At 41.6% G+C, this 27,160-nt stretch overlaps 1 protein-coding gene across 1 annotated transcript in view; it reads left to right on the plus strand.

The window, feature by feature from the left end:
* CCDC60 (coiled-coil domain containing 60) overlaps positions 1-17,002 on the plus strand; it is a 63,924-nt gene extending 46,922 nt beyond the window's left edge. The window contains exons 8-16 of the mRNA XM_086623722.1: positions 1,310-1,538; positions 6,188-6,278; positions 6,731-6,823; positions 7,255-7,383; positions 8,756-8,887; positions 9,773-9,962; positions 11,422-11,484; positions 14,019-14,186; positions 16,880-17,002. Of these exons, the coding sequence (XP_086479848.1) occupies positions 1,310-1,538; positions 6,188-6,278; positions 6,731-6,823; positions 7,255-7,383; positions 8,756-8,887; positions 9,773-9,962; positions 11,422-11,484; positions 14,019-14,186; positions 16,880-17,002 (1,218 nt within the window). The remainder of the gene's footprint in view (positions 1-1,309; positions 1,539-6,187; positions 6,279-6,730; positions 6,824-7,254; positions 7,384-8,755; positions 8,888-9,772; positions 9,963-11,421; positions 11,485-14,018; positions 14,187-16,879) is intronic.
* The last annotated feature ends 10,158 nt before the right edge of the window (positions 17,003-27,160 follow it).

Below are 27,160 nucleotides of genomic sequence, written 5' to 3' on the forward strand. Positions count from 1 at the left end.
TCAGATGAAAGCCTTTTAAAAGAAAAATAAAGTTAATACCTGAGAGGAAATTAAACACTAGAAAATTCTCTGTAACGCTTGGTAACTGTTTTACTGTCTTTCTGAAATGACAAAGACTTTCTTTTTGAAACTACTGAAGTGACTGGAGGAAAATGAAGAGGGAATGAGTGATGCTTAGGAGTCTAACTAGCAGAACTCAATAACGAACCAGTGGGTTTCTCAGTCTAGCACATCTTATGTTTTGATCTTCAGTTTGCTTAAGCTTTTAGTTCCTTGCTTTGACCCCTATAAGGCTAAATTAACAAGTTTTGTGAAGTGCTTTTAGAACCCCGGGTGAGGCACTCGTAGAAATATGAGCTGTTGTTACATGCAGGCTGTTTGCTCTTGTTATTTGTCAACACCTGCAGCTCGTACCTTCATGAGATAATCAAAATGATTCAGTGGAAGATTACAGTTTCTGTTGGGGAATGCAGCAAAAGTTGTGAAACTTTTAAAAGATGAAGATTGTGTTTTTACACAAATATTCTTCCTGCTGTTAGCAAACAGGGAAAGTCAGCAAGTCCCATAAATAACAGAGTTGATTCTAAATAGGAGGCTTTCTGATTTTTCCATACAGTCTTACCAGTTTTCTAGTCAGGTTCAAATGAACACGAGCAGAAGAAACCAAAGTGCTTGTCACTCTTGATGTATCTTTTAGCATTGACATTGCTGAGACTTTTATTGTTTCCTTCCTGAATTAATGACAATTTTCTTTGTCACATACACTAATATTACTTGAATGCTGCTTTACATATTTGATATGAAACTTCTAGTGGAAATATTGGGTTCCTTTAGGGGCACTTGCTTTTATAATAAATATTGTTCTGATTATCACGCCTGTAGAATTCAGTCTGCTTTCAGACTTCAGGTTTATATTCTTGACACAGGAAATTCGTTTGCCAGGTTGTTGGGTGTTGGGAGGGGACCTGAACATTTATCAAGCCACTTTGACCTATTCTTCCCTGTACATGAGAAGGTTGCTCTGTTACGAGCCCTCTCCGCAGCTGCAGTGTTACTCGTTTACAGATTAGTTTAATCTGTTGGCATTAATGCTATAGCAGAGGAGTATTGAAGAAAGATGACAAAATAAAGAAGGTCCTATGTAGCCAAGAAATCACTATCTTGTTTGAAGTCACTGGAGAAAAATCTATGAGGTTACAGGAGAACCAGAATGGTCTAATATTGGAATTAGTTACAGAAATGTGATTCTTTGTTGTCAAATAGCTATAGAAAATCCTTCCTTGCCATTAATTTTTCCTTCTATGTACAGAAATGCACCTGGAAAGCACGATATGGTCCACTCAGCAGGAAGATAAACAAGACATCTACTCCAGGCATCTCTCAGCTTAGCGGTCAGTCATCTCCCCGTGGTCAAACCCCTCGTGGCAGCATAACTTCCACTGTACTTTGCTCTGAAGATGACGTCAAGATTAATGTAGTTTCATCCGATGTTATGAGTGAGTCAGCACAAGCCAAACAACAACCACCTTTTTTCCCCTGTAAGTTACTTTTCTTGACTGCCAATATCAAATGGATTTGCTTTCAGTGTTGCTAGGGAGAACCTACGTCAAAGACACCGCTAGATGTACGAGTGTGTTTCTCTTCAGGCACATGGAACTTTGTACAAGTCTCTCTGTGCCCTCCCCATTAGCAAAGACAATTGGTTTAAAGACAATATAATCCCACGTGAATATTAAGTAAGACTTTTAATTAATATTCGGGTACAGCAGTTGTATAATCAGACTGTCATCCACATCTGTAAGATCCAACAGGAGGTGAAAACGGTGAAACTATTCTCTGCCATAATCAACTGATCTACTGAATATGTATCTGTCTGACTTAAGGGGTTCTGTTTAACTGGGGGTTTCCTTACTCTTTATTCCTCCCATTGGTGATTACTTGTGCTTGATAGACCTGACAGAATGGTTTATCTGTTAGCTCTGCAACGTGTTTCAGTACACACCAGGTGATCTTAAGTATTTTCTCTTCCTTCTAAGTAAAGCTGGACCAGAAAAGCACATTAGTGTTTAGTACTGGTAATTATCTTTGAATTGATGTTTATATTATCATTATTAGGCTGACATCATGCTCTGTTAGACTCCAAATTACCACTCAGGAAGGAGCTCTTGGAGTCATTTGGGATAGTTCTGTGAATGTTCAGTAGCTATCAAAAAGGCAAAAAGAGCCCTAAGAATGAAGTGGAAGACAAAGCAGAAAACACATTATGTGAAAATACAGATGTTTTGTTTGTGCTGCTTCTGTTTTGGTCCTTCCAATTCTCACAGGCTGATATCAGAAGTAGGAAAGTTTGATGGAAGGTTGTGAGGTACATTAGAGATACGAAATAGCTTCCGTGTGAGAACCAATTAAATAGACCAAGTGCAGAAAAGAAACAACTGAATACAAGGTTATGACAGATCGCTGCAAGATCACAAAGTCCATGGAAATAAGTGATTAGAGACAGGTTATTCACAAGTTCCCTTGACTCTAGATTTATGGGACACCAAATTAAATTATCTGGCAGAAAATTTAAAGCAATGAGAAGTGCTTTCATGCAATGCTTGCTTAAACCTAGGAATTCATTGCTATGATATATTGCTGGAAGTATATTCAAGTCTAAAAACAATTAAATTAATAGAAGAAAAAACAATTAATTGCTCTTAAATGTAAAGGAATGGACACATTCTCTGGGTCTGAAAGACCTTTAGATTCAGTCTGCCAGAAGCTGGGTGGGTATATTGGGAAACTGGCGCTAACATTGTGTACTACCTACAGAGCTGCTGCTGTCCATGGCACTGCGAATGGGAGTGTGGAGAGTTCAAAGCTATAATTTCAACCAGTTTGTTTACCGATTGTAGGTGAACAACTGGTTTGTGTGCGAGATGAGATTTGAAAATAATCTTGAGAGCTGTAACAGCTGGGAGCTTCCATTTGCTGTGAGACACAAAGAAATATCTCGCAGTGTGTATGATGTTCAGTGTACCCTTTGGAACAACCACTATCACGTGATTGTCTGGGATTTCAGGGGGCTGCCCTGAGTTACCAGTCTGGTCCTTTCAAGGATTATGTTCTTTGCCCTAAAAAATAGGAAAAGTTAGTTTCTGCAGGGCAGCTCTGCAGCAAAGGTTGGATTCTGTAATGAATTCCGAAGACGCTAGAATTATGCTTAATCCTGGATTCTGATTATAGGATGCTTCATGGACAAATCAGAAATGGATTATCAGTACAGCTGCCCTGTAGTCTTATATCTCAAATTCACCAAGCTTCATGTAACTCATACTGACGTAATTTTGAAAGCACAGACAACTCTAACCCACATATATGCATATATGTATTTCAAAAGTGGGATAGAGATTCTGTAGTAGGCAGCTCATCAGTAGATACAGCTGAGTATGACTTAAACATTTATTTTAAGGAAATCATTTGTAACTCGATATAATGCCTTTTGTCCAACTGTAATTTAGATGCAGGTGTTTGAGGACTGCTGCTATAGAATGTCTGCATAAATAAATTTGATTTTTCAGTGCTGTTGGCTGAGTGAGGACCTGTACTAGTACAAAAGTTGAAATGTTACATCGTGTTGACAGAGGTAAATGTGGAAGCTGCAGTCCTTGCAGCTGTGGTATGACAACAGCTCACTGCTGAGGTAGTCTCATTTATCACTCAGTCCCCACCTAATCAGTCAAAGGTTTTACAAAGCAGATCAGTGTTCTAAGCTTGCTTCCTTCACCACATTTAAAAAAAAATAAATCTCTTTTTATGCAGACGGAGACCAGGTACTAAATGTAAGCCTAGTTTCTCATGGTTACTGTGTCGTGAAGAATATGTGTATGCAGACCAGTTCGAATGACATATTTTCTTCACACTGAGAAGCAAAATGTGAGACCTGTATCTGAGAGATGAAACACTAACTGGATTTTATACCCAAAGCTCTCCGGCCAGCAATTTAGCTTTGAATTTTCAGTGAAAAACATGTGTTTAAAAGAGGAGGTACAAATGTTTGTGCAAAGGATCTTCATTGTAAAACTTATACTTGAATTTTGGGACCGATCAGTGTCTTTTCAATTGATTTGTCATTGTTGAATCCTTGCAAAACAAGTAAATATTAATACCCCATTCCATGGATGATTAACTAAGGCATAGAAATCAAATGAAATTACTACATTGTTCTTTGCTGTTTTTTCTCTTTTCTAATTATTGTCTGACTAGCTCACAGCTATGGAGGTTAATATTTCAAAAATATTATGAATATGGACAAGCTTGAGTATTTGTTTTCCCAATTTCTCCAGGTGGAGAATTGAAACAGGTTCTAATACTACAAAATGGAGGGAAAAGAGGTATTGTCCTCTGTTTCTGTTTATCAGCTAAAAAGAGGAGCTATATCTTTGTGGTATTAATGGTAATTAACCTCATTCATTTACTTCCTGTCATCTCTTTCCAAAATCCACCAACAGGACTGCTTGCAGGGCTGGCTTTAGACACCTCAACTGATCTTGGAGAAAACATCAAATGCAGCCACTGCTTAGTATAGCCCTCCTCTCTTAAAGCACCGTTATCTGCAGAGTAGATGCATTTCAGATATCCAGCTACTCAACCTGCCCAAATGATAACCATAAATAGAGAGGACTGGGTTCTTCTAAGAAGGGTTCTTGACGCTGCATGCCAGGAACAGATGAGATTTGCATGCAGCCTTAGCTCAGCTTGAGCAGAGGCTCCCTGCCCATACCAATGTCAGGTTCCAGAGCCTGTGGGAGTCAGCCTTTGCATTCAAACTGCTCCTCAGCTCTAGAACGTTCAGTGGCACAGCCAGTATCTTACAGGCTTACATTCTGAGACTACTAAGGGTCCCAGTGGGGCCATCATTAGAACCAGTCAGTGCTAGAACTTAGGAGTTTCCAACTGGGACCTTCGTACTCTTGAAACTCACCTGGCCACAGCTAATAGAGGATCTTCATTATAAGCATGGTTCTTAAAATTTTATCCCATTAGCTGGTGCCCAGCAACTTGTTCCATCCATGTCTTACGTTGATAAATTTACAGTATAATACTCTGTACTTCTAACAAGTAGAGACAGTTTGTGCTGCTGTTTAACACAGTCAACATTCAGCAGTCATTTTCTGTTATGCTATATGTGGTGCTGCACAAAAATGTAGGAAAAGGACCTTTAGAGTTTGGGGATTACAGCTTCAAGGTGTTGAGTGCTCAGTAAAATGTCACTTATTACCATGTGAGACATATCGAGCACCTCAGAGGATGACTCGGAATTTGACAGCTAACACTGAGATTTTTAATAACAAGTGTGACAGTTGTTTTACTGCATGAGTGATTGGATGGAATAACGCAGAGAGGATGGCCATCTCGGTGTGTCTCCAGGGGTTTGGCATCAAAGCAGGAGTGAAACAGCAGTGGGAAGAAAAACAAAGATGTCAATCTGAAGGAAAATAGTGAGTTAAATTGTCTCACCAGGTATTCAGGGAGAGGAGAATATAAGCATTCATAGTACAGGGGAAGACAGAAAGAGAGTAGAGTGTTACTAGTGAGAGACCTGCTCAAAGGTGGATAATCTGGAAACTATAGCTAATGAAGGGCTACTTGAGGATGTGTCTTAAGTTTTAGTGGATGCTGATATGGAGACACGGAGAGGTAATTAGATACCTGTTGATGTTAAACATATTAAATTCCGTATGACACTTAAAAGAAGAATGGCAAAGTGGTGTGGTAGACTTAGAAATTCAGAAGATTTGACAGTTGTGCCAGTAGAATGCTAACAGCACAGTACAGGAACTGAAAATATACTTTCTGCATAGTTTGTTCAAATCTACCTGTTTTTCTAACGCGCTATTTTTGTAAGTATCTAATGTAAAAAATATTTAGTATCTTCTGCTTGACTTTTTTTTTTCACAGCTGAAAGAACAAAGCTTATGTTTTCAAAAGTGATTAATGAATTTGGTGCATTCGTATGTGGGTACCTATCTTGAAACCTCTGTAAAAAGCTGCTTTTTTTGAAGAAGCTTTAATTTTAGAAACACTAGATAGCAGGTTTCTTTAGGATGTCTCATTCAGGCCAGCATATATGGCATCCTCTCCACAAGGAAAAAAGGAATGCTCTAGTGAGTTGGCATGTTCTTACAGAATATTTTTTTATCAGCCCTACAGAAAGTCATCCAGGTAACACATGAAGAGGTGTCAAAAGATGTCCATAAACAAGAAGATATCGTTAAGACCACCGGACTGCAGCGGTATGTTGCCTGATGGGTTTCTGAATGACCAGGAGAAGCAACTGATTGGGACAGACTTGATGCTTTTTTTTTTCTCCTCCCAAACAATTGAAATTCAGCATTCAGTGAATTCAGATGACATTTACGTTTTTTTGGCATGGGTGACAGAATAGCCCATTTTACTGCTGTGCAAGCAGTATGTATTTTCTGGAAAATACCCCATGAGTCTTCTCTTTGCAAACAGAATAGATCTTATGCTCCTGCAGCTTTGTAAAAAAAGCAATGTTCTCTCTCATTCCTGTAGAATCCTTTCTGTTTCTACCATTGCATTTTTCAGTAGTGTCTCTATAACATTTCCAGCTAAGCTTACATTAGATGTGTTCCCTCATTACTCAGTTCTGTGCTGGTTTCCACAGCAAGAAGAAGTTTTCACGTTCTGGGGAAGGTATACTGTACACCTTGTTGTGTCTTAGTTTGTTGCCAGTGGCTCAGAAGAACTGCAGAGGAGACGTGCCATTCATTAAGGACCAAGAGAGCATAATATCTAGGAAGCAGAGGCCCAAAAAGCAGGAGTAAGGGTACAAGTCTGAGTCTGAAGCACAGTATGTCCTGTTTGGAAAGCATTTGGCATGCAAATGTCAGAGAGCATTTTATTACACGAGACCAGAGCAGGTCAGTGAAGCCTTGCAGCAGCATGTTTAGTACATTTCAATGCAATGCAAAGGCACTTTCCTGGAAGGATGTGACTGAAATGAAAGATAATAAAAATCCAAATTTAATATAATTTACAGGGGTTTTTTAATTCATCAAAATCTTTCATAAACTTGATTAATTAAAAAAACCCTGTAAATGATACTAAATTTAGATTTTTACTGAGAATAAGGAGATCTCAAAATTTCCGTGGGCTCCCATCTCTGTATGTTCTGAGCAACACGGGTGCTTACCACAAAACATTTACCACAAGATGTTAATTCCAGCTCTGTGTGTTGTGTTTTAGCCGTGGCTGCCGTATCAGCTCTTTCATTAAAAGCAAATCTAACTTGTGTGCCAACGTGAGGCAAAAGTTCACAGCAGTGCGTGAAGCAGCAGCTTGTCGTTTACACGATACCCTAGAGAGCCTTGAGAGGTAGGAAGAGACAGTTTTCTGTATTACTCTTCAAACACTACACACCTTGCTTCTGACCAGATTTAGGACTTGCCTTCAGGCCTTTTAAAGACGCATTTGTATGAGCTGACATTAAAATAAGAATATAGGGATGATGACAGAAAGCTTCATGACTGTCTGTGTAGTAAAAATATATTACAGGTTAAATATTCACAGCAGTGTTTTGGGATATTTCTGAAGGACTTTTCTGGAAATAGTTTTGCTAAAAACATTGGATATATTTACTTTGGACATCGTAGTCCTTTTCAGCCAAAGGCAGATTAATAAATTCAGTCCACGTGCAATCTATTTGACTGTCTTGTATTTTCAGTTCAGAGATCACAGTATTGTTCCTCAACATTACTTTGACTCTTCTCATAGTAACAGTTCCAACATCCTCTCTCAAGTCCTTTTCCCAGATCGGTGACATTTCTACTCTGTTGACCAGCCAAAGCCTGTCATTCTTTTCCTTTCACCCAGAAACATTCATCTGTAATGTTTGTGCAAATTCTTTTGTTTCAGCAAGCATCAGACCTGAGATCCTTCTTTACATCGCTGTTCTGAAGGGTGTTATAGGCACAGTTTTCTCTCCTCCTCTCACTTGCTGCTTCTTTCCATTCTTCTGCTCCATTTTGTACTTAGATTTTTTTGTTGTTGTTGTTCCCAGGGCTTTCCTTATCTGGAGCTGTGTCCTTATTTTCTTCCATGAGCAGCTGCTGTGGCTGCCTAAGGAACTAATCATTCCAGTGTCCTACAGTATGGAAGGGCAAGTCAGATGGAAACTTACTACCTCCAGCTATTTTACCATTCTCCATACCATCACACAAGTGTATTCTGTGTGATCAGCGTTTGGAGATGAAACCTCAGTTTAGCAGGATTTAGTATAGGTAGTTTTTTGGAAAGAAAAGCAGATGTTTGTTTTTGTTATAACACAGTAGTGCTTTTTGTAGGAACACATACATGAGCCCAGTCTCTGGGTCGAAATTCTAGCTCCGGTCACCCTATTCTACCTCTCTTCTGTTCTGTTCTAAATATTTTACTCTAAATCACTGCACAGTGTTTTTGGTTTTAAGAAGTGTATACTTGATAGAAAGTGGAGGTTGAATTTCAGTTTAAATTTTTTATTCTGAAGGCTAGAGCTGATATAAAATGTAAACACTTTTTCATATGTTTGTAGAAATATGAATGTACACAGAACCCTGAAAAAGCAAAAATCATTATTAGTGTCCACAGATTGAACATACAATGTGTTCACATTCATTGTTTTCTGCCTTCCCTTAGTATCTTCCCAGTTAGCATGCAGAAGTGTGGTAACGTTTAAAACACAGCTTTAACTTTTAAGGTTTTTTTGTAGGAGGCAGGAAGAGCGATGTTTTCAAAAATACCAGGCTTTGAAACAATTGAAGTATTTTGAAAGAGACATGGAAAGAATAAGACAGCTGGGCATGAGAGCCGAAAAAGAACATGACGAAGATGGACTAAACTGGTAAGGAGGCACAGAAACCCTCAGTTCAAATGCTTGAAGACAAGAACCTACATGTGTCCTTTTTATTGGTTTAAGGAGAAAATTCCTTACCCCTCTCCTGCTGTCCCAGTAAAATGTATCCTAAGCTGGAGGGAGGCAGTGCTTCCTACTGATGTGTTGCCAAATCCCTTAGGATTTTCCTTTGCAATGAAAGCCACAGCATGCCCCAGTCGTGCACAGTCTAGAAAGGTTTGGAACATCAGTCTCCAGGACTGTCAAAGCAGCCCTGCAGAATTTATACAGAACGTTTTTTAAAAAGGCAGTCTTTTCACAAGAGTTTTATTTTTATTGTAATGTGTAATTCTCCTTCTAAATCTCCATTTTCAGAGTGGAATGGTAAAGACTGCATGTTACAGTGCACTTACATCAGTGAGATTTATGTCAGTACATGGAGAGAGAAGAATGATGATAGGACAGGGAAAAGGGATAGTAAAGAGAATCAGAAAGCGTGTCAGATCAGGCACTGGAAAATCCATAGAGGCTAAACAAAATAAATAGAGAAAAGATGAAGAGGACAAATCTGTTGTAAAATGGAAACATTTGTTAGGATTTTATTATTTCCTTTCACACCCAAGTTTGCCATCCGAAATTTAAACGAACAGTGAAGAACCATCTATTTCAATGCCCTGCAAAGGGAATTGGTGCACAAGTCCAATAAAGTAAAGCTCTTTCACGTTATTTACTCAGAATTACACTGATTATTGCATTCTCCAAAGAGCTATTTTTTCTGTGGAAGTTATGGAGGTGGTGAAGTGGCAGAAATGCCAGGCAAACCCAGAGCTGTTAATCAGGTATGCATTTGTTCCCATGGCTTCTCTTTTATTGCTGCTGTTCTTTCTGCTAAAGGTTTTCCATATTGCTTGCCAGACTCCCAGAGTCTGTGAAGAGTGACCATCATGTACAGAAAATCTTAAAGAAACTGGAAAAATACAGCAAGACTCACAACTTGAGAATTCATCCAGACACCTTTCTTAAGGCTCTGGCTGACCTACAGGTGTGGGAGCTGTGTTCTCCAGAAATTGCTGCAGCTGTGGAGGTGAGATAGGTCCAGTTCTTGATTCTCTGTGTGCTGGGGGTGGGGAGAGCAGGCACCTATGGGTGAAATTCATGCAGTGGAAAGGTACCAGCTGAAATAATTTAGGATCTCTCTAAGTGAAGATGCTACTACTCACCTTTTACAAGGCACTTTGAACTCCTCAGAAGAAAGATGTTATGTCAAGCATTGGATTATTAATCAGTATCACTTTATTATTATGTCATTGTTGATTATTTACCATCAAAGGGAAAGTGACATCTGTCATGAATTGTTAGGATACTTGAAGAGAAAGAGTAACTTTTTGTGCCCTGAAAAGGCCTGTCATTCCCAGTAGTTACATCCATGAGCTATTCAAGTAATGTATTATGTCACTGATCCAGGAATTCTGCAGATATTTTTGTTTTGCTTCAGTAGCATTTAAAAAAAAAAAAAAAAAAAATCTGCCTCTCAAGATCTTAAGTTGGGCTTAACCCTTTAGTTCTAGAAGCAATTGGCAAAAGAGGAAGGACACAAGAAAGGGAAGAGAATACATTTAGAACGTGTGCTGCTATGTAGCATAACCAGGTAACGAACTTAAAAAAAAATGGCAATGATGCCACCTGGTGTTTTTTGTTCTCATCACAGTTATTTCCCCTAATCTACAAGACGAACAGAAATCTCTGAGCGAAGGCAGGTTACTGTGCATCTTGCATCTGTCGAGTGTTATCGCGCCTTCCAAAGGCAAAGATTTAGCGCTCGGCGTGTCGAGAACAGACTACCTGTGTTTTCTTGATATCTTATAAAAAGAGCCATTTTGTCTTGTGCTCCGATTTGCAGTCGCTAACCAGAGAAACAGCCTTGCCTTAATGTGCTGTATTTAACTCTATGTCACTTGCTGTTCTTTTTACATGCTTGTTTGCTGTTTCCCTTTGTGTTTTGATCCCTCATATTAGTGCAACAGCAACAGAGAAAGCACACGAGCATGGCTGAATCTCCTATCTGCTTATTTATACGTCTTTTCAGAATAGCCACAGAGGAAGGAGGACCTTGGTGCTCCTTCTGACTGGAATAGATAAAGCAAACTGTCACATTTTAAGAGCAAGAAGAGCATCACTGAATATGACCTGGCTGATACTGGTAGACATTCCAGATGAGGTTCTTATTTAACTTCAAGTTGGTTTTATGTCTGTACTGCAGTGATAGGTAGAAGACAGCTGCAAATTTAAAACACAAAGACTTGACTTGGAAGGATTTGGGATATAAATTGCAATGAAAACTGTAGAGTTTTCATTTTAATTTGTTTTAAAGCAGATCCATCTGTTCTGAAAGTTGCATTAAAAATGTTTTAGTGATATAAGGAACTATATATGTTTGCAGAAGCCGTTACATTTGTTCTGTTGCCACAATGGTCATATTTTCCCACGTTATCTCTTTCTTACACACAAATCAAAAGCTCAGGAAAGCACCTTTTCTGTTTCAGTTTGTACGTGACAGTGTTGTGCAGATGCCAGAAGAGGATTTCAGTGAGTGGTTTCAGAAAAGAGTAGCCTCTCTCAGTGCACAGACTTCTACCTTTTAATCAAATTGCCAGATGAGATGGTTTTCCAGCTACAACTGTCTTCAAGCAGAAAACTCCTGCCTGTTGAGATCTGCCTCAAGGAAAACTGGGGGGGGGGGGGTAACTTCAGGAAGTCCCACTGACCACTCTTGCACAACTGAGATTTGTCCCTCTGCAATGCTCTGCAGGCTGTAGTCAGCCAGAGGAAATAAAAGCTAAATACCATTGCTGCTTCCTGTATGATGTCTTATGTAACAAGCATCTACTCAGTATGGATATACTGATTTCCATATCTAAATAACATTGTCTCTGCTCTTTATTTTCACTCTCCTTTATAAAGAAATATCCCAAGCACATGGTAGTTGTTAAGACTACTACTAATTCTTTTTCACATTAATTCTTTTCTGTAATTCAGATGTTTTATTTTTGCATTTTTATTCTGTAGTTATTCTGTGATGATGGATTAATTCTTGCCTTATTAAAATCAGTATTGAAAAACTGAGCATCCATAGGTGCACTTCCCAGATTTTCACCTGAAGATACGTTTTCCCATGATTACCTTAGCATGTGGTTGCCATTACTCTGCTGGGTAAGGCAGCAGAATGACACCCCTGAGCTTGCAGACAGTGATAAATACCTGACTTTTGTGAACCTATCTGGGTCTAACCATGTATTTCGTGGTGGGTCACAATTGCTGCGTGATGGAATCAGTGACCTTCTAAGCTGATGACCTGAATGAGCTGCTGCCTGTCAAAGCTTCTAGGGGACCCACTGAGGAGAAACGCTGTTGATCCTTCGGCTGCAATAAGGGAAACTTCCAGTTTAGGGTCCAGGTGAGTACAGTGACCACTGATGTGTAATATGTTATTGATTAATGGCCTGATTTTGTCCCTTTCCTCATTATGAAGAGATAAATGTTTTTCAAGGGAAAGAGCCAAGAACACAGATTTATTTGACTTAGAACCATCAGAGAAAAGGAAGCTCTTAAAATTCTGTTGTGCTCCCACTTTCCTCATTCTGTATGTGGTGATGATGAGCTAGCATTTGTACAGGTAGTGAAGCCATATTTTTCCTTATCCATGCTTTTCTTTCCCCCATATCAAAATCCAGTGGCAAACTTCCCCCCAAAGCTTTGTAGGACTGACCTAGTGCCCAGTGAAATCGGTGGCAGTGCCTCTGCCAGATGAGCAGGATGAGGTCTCATTCTGACCTATGAGACCTCAACTCTGCTGTTCACTGTGTTCTTCCATTTCCTCTAACTTCGTTGGAGCCCTCCATGGGTTTTGAGAAACTCCAATTCTGCTGCTCTTTTGGGATCGTTTCACCATGATCTGAGTCAAGTTTCATTGTCAGTGCTGTTGTGTTACCCTGTGGTAACAGCTGGTATTACAGGCAAACAAAAAGAAATCCTAATTTAGCAGCTTGAGAGCTCCTGGTTGAACCATGGTTACACAAGGTGAAGCCTTCATCTTGGTCCTTCCTCACTGTATGGAACTGCAGATGTCATGTGCCTAAAAGCAGCTTCCAAAGAAGCACCAGGGCTGGGCTTGTACCCGGGTGATGAGGTCAGTGATCTGGACAAATCCTTCAGTTGTTCAGTGGCAGAAAGATTTCTGCATATTCTTCTTGCTGAATTCCCCATCCCACTCCTCTGTCTGCAGACTTCCAAAGACTTTATTTCCTCTTTCTGGATGCTAAAATGTTCAGAGCCCCTTTCAAGAGGCATTGTACTGGGAAGCATGTCTGAGTAATGATTTAATGATTCAGTACTGTTAAGGGCTGATTTATGGAAACTAATATCAGAGCTGTTTTGAATCATCTGGGTAGAAACAATGCCACCAAATGGGTACGTAGATAGGGCTGTTCTTCATCCACTGCCTGGAGTGCAGTGAGCAGGAGTAAAGCTTAATCTTTCCTGTTTGGGTTGGAACTGAATTGCACCTTTGAAAGTATTAGCAAGCTCTGTATCAGGGGAGGTTACCTGAACCAGCCCACCAGGCTCATCATCTAGAGAAGCTGGAAGAAGAGTTTTTGGAAGCAGACATCTTCGCCTCTCCATTTCTGTTGTAACCCACGTAAGAATTGGCATGACTTGCCTCATCCCACCACTCAGTTCTTCTGGGTAGGAAATGTAATTTCCTCCTATTTTTAAATTTGCAGCCCTGTGGTGGGACACTTGTTTTTCTTTAGCAAAACCTTGGCTTCCTTGATTTAACTGACTACTGGCTGAAAGAAATCAGTGTCTAACCTTCTGAAAAGATAAACAGCTGGCCACAAGAAGCTGGAAGGACATATCGGGGCCTGAAACACCCTGGAATTGCCCTGTTTCTTGTACTTTTATTAATCATTTGTCATTGGCCAATGTCAAGATGGCATGTAGATGCATTTTGGTCTCCCTGATGCTTCTGTTTTATGACAAAATTGAGAGGGAGGGAAAAGTTGAGACTGTCAAGCAACAGTCCAATGTACTAGTGTCACCTCCTGTAGCATATCTGAAGTTGTGTTTTTCTGTTCGTCAGGGTAACAGGAAGCAGAAAGGATATTCAACAATAAGAAACAAGGAACACTCTTTTGCTGCTATGCCAGAAGGGCAGGGAAACGGCAGCAGTCATCCCATGGGACCAGCCACTGCGTTCCGTGTTTTGAGGATGCCACCACAGCTGACTGTGACTCTCTTCCACTTTTCGGTAAGTGGCCATTTCCATACTAAAGTGCGAGCCTTCATGAATAAAGGGCAGCTCCTGGATTATTCTGCAGTGAGAAGGATGTATTCCACTTGAAGGGAAGGAATTTGCTTAGCACAAAGCAGAGCAACCCTCAAAGTTAATTCTTTCCTGTCGGAATACGCCTTCCAAAGGAGCTGTCATGCCATAGCTACACGAGTCCCCTGCAGGCTTTAGATTGATTACTGCATCAGCCCCGCACAATTACATTATTTTCAATGGCGTTGGTCCTGATTAATGATGTTGTTTTTCAAGATTCTGGTTTTCCGTAGTTGAACTAGACTTTTGCAGTGCACGTGACGGGCAGGATTAGACCCTGAAAGGAAGGAAAGACTGAAAAAAAAAAAAGTCTTTTTTCTTTGTTGACATGTCTTTCCTTTTTTTTTTTTTCTGGCAAATGGTTGCTTGTTGTTTGTGTAATTTATATAGCTTTTCATTAGGGTTGCTGTGCTTTAATACATTACACTGTAAATTACACCCAACTATATATGATGGATTTAGTCGTTGTGCTGTAAATAGTAGTGGATTTTTAAAAGAACGCATCATGGTTGATAACTAGGGCATCTAATTTATTTCTAGTGCCAGATTATTACAGCAGTCATCAAAACATTGTCTTGCAGAAATAGTTTATTAGAACATTTCCCAGAATATTCTAACCAAATGCTTGCCTTTGAGAGGCTGTTTCCTACCTCTGGTTCTTCAAACCTTGTTTACAAAGTAGGGCAGGTTGCAGCTAAGGGAAGTACGTATGGTCTGTAATGAAAACTTCACAGGAAAAGTATGGAGGGGAGATTACAATGTCCAACTGTTCCCATTTGTTGTAGGAAAAGAGGAGGAACTGTGACCTGTATAATCTAATGGGCTGAGATAAAAATGACAAAAAAAGCGAGCTTTTGCTCTTGAAAAAAATAGACTTGATTACTGCAGCTTACTGTGCGTTCTGCTGCACCCTTGTGAAAAGAATCCAGGACATAAGCAAGGACTGAATATTGTTCAACTTTTTGAAAAGCTCTCTCCAAATTCTGCAAGAGAATTACCAGATTTTCTCATGCATGAAGTGTAAAAAGAGAATACTGGAATTATTAAACAAAACAATCACTTAATATAGAAACTATGTGGGGATGACAATCAGACTCCTTAGTCATAGGCAAGGAACATTAGCTAGCTACTTGTTCCCTACCCTTACAGCCCCTCTATAGCTAATCCTGACGAGAAGCCCTTCACCCACACAAGGTGGGGTAAGTGCTCTGGATTCTGGTCATTCCTGGAGAATCAGTTCTCTCGCTGTTAGCTGGAGATGGGGCTAAGAGAAATCACCTGACTAGAGGTATATGGCTAAAGCTCAATTTTTCTGAGGTCCCTCCAAGGAGAATTTTGAAAGAGGCATCTTTTCTGTGTAGTATTGCATCTGGATTTTTGACAGCCATGGAGCATAACGTGTCAATTCTATCCCAAAATAGAGTATTTGCATATTTGTCAGTCTTATGTGCTGGTGTCTACCCAATCAGTAGCTTTATCAGTGCTGCAACTTGACATCACAGGACAAAAGTGAACATGAAGTTTATACATTTGAACAGTTTGTTTTGAAAGAGTCATAAATGTAATGTATAAATGAGGAAAACCATGTCCTGTTATGTCTACGTCCGAGTTATTTTCTGGCAGGTTTCATATCACAGGCAAAACAGTGTCTCAGTGGCTTTTTTCTAATTAAACGATCTCCTGATGCAGTAGTGAATGAGTCCTGGGCCGTGTTGATCAGTGTGCTCTAGGCCACTGCCATTGCACTGAAATAAAGCTGGAGTGGCATTGATCGGACAGATCCAAATTTGATGACTGTTCTAATTACTGTATTTGGGAATCCTTAATGAAGGAAGAGTACGTATGTGTATGTGTGAGAGAAGGAGAGATGGTTCCTATGGGATGCTACACAAGGGAAAAGTGCTAAGTATATTAATTATTTATAGAACAATTAGCATTCAGCTTATACCACAAGTTCAGATCGGAGTCCAGATCCAAACTTTCCCTAATGGATGCATTTAGCCTTTTGGTTCGAGCTCTACCTTACTTGTAAGTAAATAAGTGACCTAGTCCAGGCACAGAACAACATGCACAGCTGTGCCGGGGTTGTGCCCTTGTTTGTATTGTGTGGAGCTGGAGCTGATCCAGAGGAGTCTCTGAAGAGACTCCGGACTAACTGTGGAGTGAGTGAGAATGAATTAAATTCATTGTCTGCATAAAATGCCATAATTAACAGAATGAGATGAAATAACATTAAACAATCCTGAGGCATTTTCATAAACGTTTGAATTTATGAAAAACTATTCAAAACAGCAATTTTCAGTTATTTGCTAGTGCAAATTAGTTTGCAATTTCTTTGGTAATACAAATACCACTTAAGCTGGCAAAATCGTTCAAATTTCTTAAACTAACAGCTCTGTTAAAAATGTTTTTAGGAACTCCTAGAAAATAAACGTTCATAAATATTTCCAAAAGGCTGAATTTACAGCACAGCATTGCTGTAAATTAATGCCAGCAGAGAGTGTGCACCACTGGGTACGTCCCTGAAAGTTCTCTCTTTGGTCAAAAAGCATGTCCCAGTCCCTAACCAGTCAAACTTAACAGTACAATGATACTTTTTGGTCTTTGCTGTCAGATAGCAGATGCCAACCAACACCCAAGTGTACTGGCTGTACCCAGTCATCCTGTATTCCGGACAGGCCCATAGTAACCAAGGACAAGCCTACCTGAGGAACAGCCACCTGGCCCAAGAAGAAAAGTAATGACCAGTGAGGACACGTATGCTAGACTCCTTCGTTAGAGGAGAGGCTTGAATGTTCTTTTTGCAAAGGCTCTTTGCCTCCATAACTGCCTCTATTCAGCACAGCCTGAATTTTGTAGCTTTTCACAGACATGCTACAGAAGGCAGCTGCTAAGAACACTTCTTAGCATGATAAGAGACTCAAAATGTGCTTTAGAAGTGACTTATAAGCAAAATCTCTGCCTAGGATTCATCTCCCCTGACTTTTTAATCTTAAGGCAGGCAAACTCATTTCAGGTGTGGTGGGCTCCACACAGATTCTGAAGGAAATCTGGCTTAGCTGAGCTTTGATGCTCTGTTTCACATGGTTAAAACGATGTAAGATAAATCCTGCCATTTCAGTGCTACAAAAAGACTGCTACAACAGACTGTCTTGTCAGTCACAAGGAGAAAACTTCCAAGAACATGAACTCATTTGCAGGGAAAGGGAACAGTGAGATAAAACAAGGGCTCCTCGCAGCACAACACAGACCATCCGCAGCACTGAGCAGATGCCCCTTGCTGTCTGAGCTGGCTTAACAGATCCTTTAATATTGATACGTGACTAAATGGGACAGGTCAAGAAGCCAGGAGATAGAATGGAAAAGGACAGGTCACAAAAACATATGAAGACACCTTCACGTGTGTTTAAGCACTAGCAGGTTTGCACAGTCGACTTATTTATTGCCTTCAAATTATGACAGTGCTTCGTAAGTTTGTCAGTGGATTAAAAAATAGTCTCAAATTGTGAAGGAAACCTTCATTTTTATTTGGATGTTTCCCTGTTCACATAACAGTATAAAAATTTTAAATGTTGAATTACTTAATTTCCAGTTTATAGCTTTCTCTTCCCTTGGGATTACAAGGTAGCCAGGTTTATTGTTCTCTCAGGAAAGATAAAGCATGGCTAAATGTTGAAAGAAGATGCTTGAGGGGATTTTTTTCTTCAGATAAGTAGAACTCAGCTTAGAGCCTTATGTGGCCATTGACTGCTACTGTGACCTCCTTCCCTGAAAGTGGTGTTTAAATCTGGGTGGAGAAGGGTTCCTGTGAACATCATCTGCTGTGTTTGGAAAGGCTTGTGTCCATGATCTAGCCAGAGAACAACAGTTCATTGGAAAAGTATAGAAGTGTTGCTCGCAGGTCTCCTTTATTATTTCTACAGTCCCTCTTTCTGTTTAATAACCCAGAAGGGTTGGAAACAGAGGCGATGAAAGGCAGCCTTGTGCCCATACTGAGAAATAACACTTTGTTTTAGAAAGACATTGTTTGCATTACTGTCAGGTTACTATTTCTCTGTTGGGCATACTGCATCTCCTGAAAATTTTCAGTTACTCTCTTTTTTTCCTGAGAGTAGTTGGGAAGGAGTCATGTGCTCATTTTTGCCATACTCTCCTTACTCTGAGCTAGGGAAGTCTAGCCCATCTGACCAGTCTCTCAGGACAGTACAAGGTCCCACCAGCTCCTTCTGGCACGATTCTAGACTTAAGAAGAGTTCACAGTGCTGAGGATTTGCAGAGACACTGCTCTCTCAGTGCTGTGGAGAACCAGTGAGGAAGCTCCTTGTATCACTTTATCTGGACACATGTGTTAGTCCCAAACAACCTCTGAGCGTTAAACTACCATTTTTGATCTTTATGTGGACTTCGACTTGTGTGTGCAGACACTGGAACTTCTTTCCAGAACCACTGCGAGCCATGAGCAGGCCTTTGAGGAGAGTCCTACCGGCCAGCAATACAGCAAAGCATGGTGGAGAGGCCATATTCTGCCTTACAACAAATCCTGCTGTCAACCTATAGCACCCTTAGAAATCAGAGGAAGGAGATCTTTAAAAAAAAAAAAAAATAAATCTTGAAACCGTCATGTCTGTAGCCCAGCTGCTTTGCCCATCATGATAAGCGATTTATCCAGCATTTTGCCTTACTCATATCACTGGGAAAAATCTCTGCTCTGTGCAAAATGATCAGTTTCTTTTTCCAGACTCAGCTCGAAGTGCAAGGCTGTAAGCAAGAATATTGGGTACTCTGACTCATTCTCTTGGAAGGCTATTTTTGTGATTGTCCTCCATGGAACTACACCTTAAAACTCTCAGTAAATGTTCTTAAATAATTTTCATAGCTTGCTGCTGAGCCGTCTCAGCACAGTGGTTCTTCCCTCTGAGGTAAGAAGCCTTCCCAGGTTCTTGGGATTATAACTACCCTCCATCACTGCAGTCCATGAAACCGAACTATTGGCTGAATACCTCCTTTTTCTTTACCTCAGCAAGTGGTTACAAGTCAGTGCCATTTAAAATTTAATCAATCTTGTCCTAACAGGATGTACTACTTGGATTTTAACCCATCTTCCACATAAAACAAACCACTAAATTCAGCTACAATAACTGTCTCATGATAGAACCTTTGTCTCAAGAACCTCTTAATGAGCTCTCATTATCACAAATTGCTCCTGAATATCTATAATATCTTTTGTAGCTCCACACATCTCACCACTTCCTGTATCCTGCTTTCTTTACAATCCATTAGCATCCCTTTGCAGCCTCATTTGGACAATTACACTTTACTGTTTCTAGAAACACAGAAGGAACCTCAGGTTCTGCTGTTAGGTCAGTTTCTTTGAGAGACCTGGGAAGGGATTCACATGGTCCGACTCAACAGAGCCCAGATTCCTCCTACAGCACATGGTCCTCAGAGAAAGATTTAGTGCAGGTTGTTGGCCTGATGTGACCGTAACTCCACCAGTCTCTGAATCACACTCTTGGAGGTTCCCCATAAAGGCACTTAAACTAAATGTCTGATATTAGACGGAAAGAATCTACATCCTTTCCTCATACCCCAGTTTGGAGTCTCCCTGGCTGATCTCTGCACACAACTTTGCCTTCTCCGTAGCGCTGATTTTCCAGCAGCTTTTTGTTGTGCTTGTGTTCAGCTTTAATGCCTCAAACTGTGCCCCACGTCAGCTGGGTGTTCTCACTCACATGCCTGATACTGGGTTTACTGGGTTATTACTTACCTTTGAGTGTTCCAACTACAAGCAGGAAAACTCAAACTCATGAAGCCATTACAATTTTTCCCTGAAAATGTTCTCATGGATTAAAGGCTTGAGTAGCCCTGGAAGATGCCAGTCCCTTGCAGAGGGCATGTCCATGGTCTCCATCCCTATGACATTGGTTCTAAAAGTAATCGTGGTATGATGCAAACTGTGTTTCCTGAGCTTGTCTGGTGACTGTTTGAAGTCCCCTGAGACCAAACAGAACAGATTTTACAGCTACGAAGAGCTTGTGCCTGAATGCTAATGGATACATTGGCAAGCAGATGTGGCTTGGTATTCCCTTCTCTTTCCTAAAGATACAGAATCTTTCCTTTGACATTTTGATACATCAGCAGATTCTCATTCCATGTTATGTTCCCGGCATGCAGCTGAGAGGTTATTAATGTCTATGGAAGTAAAAACACTGCACCTATAGTTCTTATGTCTTTACTATGTTGACTTCATTATATCTTGTAGGGTGACATGCAGAACAGGAAACCACGGCTCCGTTCATGTCTATTCCAAAACTCCCAGTGACAAAAGTACCTCATTCATTAACCTCTAAGCACACCTTACTGCTTTCTGTAATTTTAATTAATGAAATGCTCTCAGGAGGAGCCAGATAGAGCAAAATCTCAACTCCAGCCTTCATCTGAATAGAAGCTTCTTCATTTTGCTGGAGCTCCATGCAAGTATAAAGTTCTTTTTCCTAATATTGCATGGCAGAAACAGAGCCTGTTCCTTTCTGGCTGCAGACTGCCCTACTTTTCCTCACTAACTTCAAAACCATGGTGAAAACAGATCTTTATTTACTTGTTCTGTGGTGAGTTTTTTTTCCTGTATGTTGGGGTTTGGAAATAATAAAGATTAATAACATGGATTTCACCTTACAGATGTTCAGTAAGGACTGAATCACTTGCTAAAAATGGGCCAAAATACTCTGGGCCTGAGCCACCAAAATGCTTTAAACTGCTTATTTTCTGCTAATCTTCAATGTTTTTCCTAGGTTTCATAAGTCACTGGGGTTAGATGACAAATTCAGCCCAGAGCCAAGGAAATGCCTGTGCAGGCTTTATGCCACTTGCCGATGCAACTCACTGACGCCAGAAACGAGTCTGAGACCGGAGCGAAGTTCTCCCCGGGGGTAATGCAAACTCCGCTAAAAGTCGTTTAACTGGAAACAGTTAAAGTTTCGGAAAGGACCAGACCCGCCGAAGGCCATGTGGCTCCGGCCCCCGCTGTGCCAGCCTTCGCGGCGAGGGGGACTCCGAGGGGCAGGACAGGGCTAGCCCGGGGACAGCCAGCCGCCGCCGGGACACGCTGCCGGAAACCCTCGACGGTTTGTGTTTGGGTTTCTCTCTTTTTTTTTTTTTTTTCGGATTTCTCCCGTCAGTTTACTCCGGAGTTCAAAGATTCCGCCTAAGAGGAGCTGTCGGCGGGCACCCCCCCCCCCCGCCCTGCAGCGCTGCCGGGTGCCCGTCCCGGGGAGGCGCCGCGCCGCTCCGCTCCGCGCCGGGCGGCTCCCTTGGCTCGGCGCCGCGGCGGGGTCACGCCTGCCCGGTGCGCGGCGCTGGGCTTTCCGCGCCGCCCGCCCGCCGCACCGCAGCCCCATGTCCGCGCTCCCCGCCGCTGCCGACATCAAGAGGGCTCTGGAGAACAGCCCCGAGACCAACATCGAAGATGAGTTGCCCGACGAGCCGCCGCAGCCGCGGCCCAAGAACTACCTGCTCCTCAGCATCCTCGCCTGCTTCTGTCCCGCCTATCCCGTCAACATCGTCGCCTTCGTCTTCGCCGTCATGGTGAGTAGCACCCGCCGGGTGCCCAAGCGACCTTCGGCTCGGGGCTGGGCGTTTGGCGGGGCGACCTCCGGCTCTCCGCGCCGTCCCGGCCCCTGCCGCTGCGCTCCCGGCCGGGACCTGGAGGAACCGACAGGGTAACGGGCATCCAGACGCCCTTTGAACCGCTTGTCCCTGGCACGTGTGGTCAAAGTTAGGTGAGGCAGCGAGCCTGAGAGCATCAGTGGGCTTAGGGTGTCTACTTTGCTGTCCCAGCAGCAGATATAAAACGGGGAGTGAAGGGCAGTTCAAATCAAGTTTTCACTATCAGTGTCTGTAAGAGAGGGAGGTTTTTCCCAACTAATGGGATTTGTTACATTAACTAACTTGCACGCTGAATTGGACATAGTATCCACACGTGAAAGTGGCAACTGGGGAGCAGAAATTAGATTTGCAAAGGAACAGATGTCGTTTCTACTTCATCTAATCAAATACGATACAAGTGCCTTTTCTCTAGCGAGCGGGTTCTTTAGCCTGATACCAACTGTTCACTAGAACCATGCACAAAACAGTAACGCTTGTAGGTTGTTGGCAAAAACCCTTCTAAAACTGAGCATGGAGTACGCTTACAAGCCATAATTGATTTGCATAGTCCTTAATAATCCAGCAAGCCCGTTAACTTCAAAAAGATCATTAGAACAGGATTTTCTTTGAGTGAAAAGTTGCAGAGTCCCATGCAGACTTTTCGAGTAGGATACATGATCAGTGTAATCAGTAATACTGCAATGTATTTCTGTTGTTTAGGAGCTGAAAAGGGTTTAAAACATGTTGTGTATTTTCATCCTTTTCTCTGACAGCCAGGCTGAAAAGGTAAGTAAAAACATAGTTGTTTCTTTTTTGCAATTAAGCATCAGAATAATTGCCTGTATCTAAAACAGACTAAAGCACGCTCTTTTAAAGCCAGTAGTATTAATCAGAAATCACACCTAAATATTGGGATACGTGCTTAAGCTTGAGAATTACTTAAAGAAGCTATGCCAAAGCCATCTTCACAACCTTTTTTGTCAAGATAAGTATTGGCTGTCATTTTTTTTTCAATGTGTTTATTTTCTCTGTTGTTAACTCAACTATACAATATGCTCTTTTTCTTGATTTTAGCAGATTTGGTTCTGCTGGTACTCAGCATCCTTTCTGTCTGTGGACACCTAGGGAGCTATATAAAGTAATGAGAGCTGATGATCTGGGGCTCTGAGCATCTGTTCGCTGTGACAGTGCTTTCACCAAAGCACTGGGGCTGCACAGAAGTTAACTGTCAAGGACAGAATTTGGCCTCTAAAGATTTTTGCACCCCATATGGAGAAATCTCCACCCACGCCCTAGTTGAAGTTCATGCAGGCTTTTGGAGTCAGGCTTAAGTAACTGTCAGCAGAGGACATGTAGGAACCGGGGTGGGAAGAGCACTTCCTGAATGCTACACAGTCTGTGCAGGTCTCAGCTGCCCACTCCCTAAGGGGGGGAATCAAAACCCAAAGCAATAATCTCTGCTGTATGTGAATGCTTTCGGTTTCAACATCATTCTTAAAACCCCTCCTTTTCCATGAAAATAACATGTCCAACTTCTTTTCCACAGCCGGATTCCTCTGCAACCTATAACTGCTCCATTAACCTCCACTCTAGGTTCTGCATTTTAACCCGTGCTGGTTTTATTTCCACTTATACTGGGATCTACATCCTCCCTCTCTCAGATTGTTTCCTAGAGCTGCGAAGGGTTAACACTGAGATACAAGAGTGAGTTTCTTTCTTTTCTTACAGAACATACCTTTGCAGTCTGCAAAGCTTGCTTGAGATCTTGTGTCAGAAGAGATAAAACCCCATAGAAGTTTTATCTTTAAATAATAAATATAGAGTTTCTGTAAGTTTCCACTTCCTAGAACGGACCTGGAAGGAAGAGTCCAGTTGGCTTCTAGAGAGGGTCGTGGTTCAGCACCCTGTTGGCCTGTGTCATGTCCTCCTTAAGTGCTCTCAATTCAGACAATGCTTTCACTCTAAAAGTAGAGTCTGGGCTCTAACACACCCCCAAGATAAATGACAGATTTGTCTTCAGTCTCTTCTGCTGGCCCATTTACAACTCCAGCACTGATTTCCTCACTTCTTTCTCACCTTTAGGGGCACAAACCTTGTCATTCCAGATCTTACCTTCTTGACTATATTTTTAGAATCAACCTCTCCCAAGTTCTCCCTGTTGTGATAATAACCTTTTCTTGTTCCTTACCTCCTTTGTGAAACAAATCTGTTTCTCACAACAGGGGTAAGATGATAGCTAGTAGAATGGACACTTAATGGCATCAGTGTGTTGATGTATTGGCATTACAAGAGCTGCCCCCTCAAACTAGTTGCTGATCGCTTGCAGGTGTGCGAGTTGCTTGCCATTTTTAGCAAATGGAAGGCTGTTTTCCCCTGGGGTCCTGGCCAGAACTCCTGGCTGTAGGATTACTGTTCTCCTCAATTGTCTTCTGCAGTGCTAGCTAGATGCCATCAGTTCTCCTGCTTCCTGTTGCTTCCAGGAGCTATGTCGTGTTGCAGTACGTTTAGTTGGCTCAACCCCAGAGGTGCCTCGCTCAGACTTTCCCTATTCTTTCTCACATAGGTGAGACCACAGGCATCAGGGCAGGAGTGCGGGGTGCAGGTATCAAGTCAGGAGGCTCATGTGACAGAAGAGACTTCTCTGGTGCAAGGCCATGGCCAGGCAGTGTGTCACTGAGCTCTTCGGCTCCTTGTCTGCAGTGGCATCTTTTCCCCCTATTGTGAACCCAAAGAGCCCTTAGCTGGCAGTGAACGGCCAGTTGTATCTGTGAACTGACTGGGGTGGGCTGGCTGTGTCTGACTCATGGAATCGGAGCTGGAGGGAGGCTGTGGGACAAGTCTGAAAAATGAATCAGATATTTGTAACTGAGGTCTGGTAGCTGGACAAATCTCATTGGCCTTTCTCAGTACAGCACCTTCAGTTGTCTTTATTTCAAAGATCTGTATGTTAGACCAGTCATCTAATTCCATAGGGCCATAGATTTGTAACAACTTCAAAACAGTCTCTCAAAAGCTATTTCTCCTCGATTGTTTGCTCCTAACTCCCTCTTTATGTTAACACATTTCTGTTTAATCATTTGCATGTTTCAAACAACATATGTGGTCAAGCTGTGACAATCTTGGCTGATCTGCCTCTGATAGTAACAAATTCTTTGACTGCATTTGTTACTCTTGGATTCAGATGCCTTGTCTGTATATTAGTTTCCCTAAGCAGAGAAAACGAGCAAGAGGCTGGTGGAAGTCATGGGACAGTGAAGGATGGAACTTCCTTTCTGAGGGGTCACCTGTTCTAATTGGGATCTTAACGAGCCATGTACAGTGTGTTGGCTTTGGTCAGGTCTGTGACTAGCATAGTGACCAGTGTTCTTGTACAGCTGTACTTCTCTTTAGTTAGAAAGTTTAGTTGGAAAGTTTATGATTTATACAGCTTTTTTTAAGTAGCTTATAGGTACATGGACATCTGACACCACATGGGACAGCCTGTACCTGCGTCAGGAGTATTAAACAACAAGCTCAGAACAGCTCAGAAGCTGTTCTTAAGCATTTTTGCATGGTCCTTATCTTTGCAAACTGGTAAGCTTTTCCTTTGCAACACCACTTTCAACCTGTCCCCAGAGACATGGGAGTCCAGCACTTGTTTGCATGCCACCGTACAGGCTGCAGAGCAAACTTCCCTTTCATTGTGTCCTGCTCAGCACTTGCCTGTTTCATTTGCCAAAAAGGAGAGACCAAGCCTGGTTCGGAGTTGCTCCCAGAGTCCCTCTGCTTCTTTCTCTTTCCCTGTAAGTTGTTCTCGCTGTGAGGAGTCATACTGAGCCAGCATGTCTCAGTCTTCTCTTGGTCTGAACTAGAGAGAGGTCTCATTTCCAGGCGCAGCCAAATAAGGTTTGTTACAGCCTGGCTCAGGGAAAGCACAGGAAACGTTGATCAGAGAACCTCAGTCTGGTCTGCCTAGGTTTGTAAGAGAGGTAGAGGAGGATTTCTGAAGTAATTCACAATTCTTTCTGCTTTTGCCATAAACTGTGCTCTGAGAATGTGGAACAGAAAATACACATTAAAAGGTGTTAATAATTTATAGCTAATTCAAGAAATTTGTGTTCGTATGAGGTTAAGTTGCTTCATTGTTGAACTGAGAATGTCTTTTATAAATAGATGTGTGTGAACCTGGTGAAGTCACTGAGATTGCTCAAGTAAATAAGCAGCTGCGGAACTGTGGCTTTAATTTAGTTTATGACTTCATAGTGAGCGAGGTAGAAGAAACCTGAGAAATCATATGGTATTACGTTGAAAATGGCTGAAAATTGTTTTAAAAGTTGGACAGACCAAATGGAGCACACAGATGCTGGATTCTGTATATACTGCCTAGCCCTTGGAAATAAGCAGATGTAACGTTTAAGGCTTTAACAGTTAATGTTGTCTATGTCTAATGTTGAAAACTGGAAGCTTGATCCAAGGGCCCTTTGAAGCAGATGGAAGTAAATTAATTTCAGAGAGCTTTGCATCAGACCCCAAGCACTCCCCTACACCTCTTATTTTTTCTTGCATGCTGTCTGAGTTATGCTATTTAATTTAAACCTCTTAATAAAGAAACTTTTGTCTCCTTCCTGTCTCTCCCAAATCCGCCTCTTTATCAATAATGCTGCTTCCCTCCTCGTCAATGTGGATTTGTATTAAAATGACATTATTTATTAAAATGCACAGGGTGAATTATTTATGCAGTACCTGCAGAAATCACATGGACGTTCTCCAGACTTCTTAAATACATTAGCAAAATTGCACAGAACTGCAAGCTGGTGCTGCCATGGCTTGCTTACAACTCTGTCTCAGTCTTGCAACCACATATATGGGGAACTGAGTTTAGAGTGTTTGCAGGACCACTCTCCAGATGTCATGCAAAGCAAGTCCTTTGAGTGGGGAGAACAAAGTACAGGGCTGGGGTGTCAGTAATGCTTCTCCATGTTTCTCCCTGTAGTCACAGTCAGCTTCATAGTTGCTGAGAAAAGCAGGAGGAGAAGTCAGCCTGCTTGAGACCCAGCCAAGCCATGTTTCTCCTGATACTCCTTTTATTGACCTTCCCGAACGTATTTTGAGAAAACCTAAGAAAGATCTTCTCCTGTAAACAGGACTGCTGAAAACAGTGGAGTGATGTAGGTGAGGGGAACTGTGCTAGCCACCCTTTGTAACAGGAGGCCGCACTGGTGGGGAGTCAGAGGTGCCTGTGCCTCAGCACAGCTGCTGTTTTTCTGCCTGAATGA

Source organism: Tauraco erythrolophus, chromosome 19, assembly GCF_009769465.1.
Source record: "Tauraco erythrolophus isolate bTauEry1 chromosome 19, bTauEry1.pri, whole genome shotgun sequence".
In the NCBI taxonomy this organism is placed as follows: Eukaryota; Metazoa; Chordata; class Aves; order Musophagiformes; family Musophagidae; genus Tauraco; species Tauraco erythrolophus.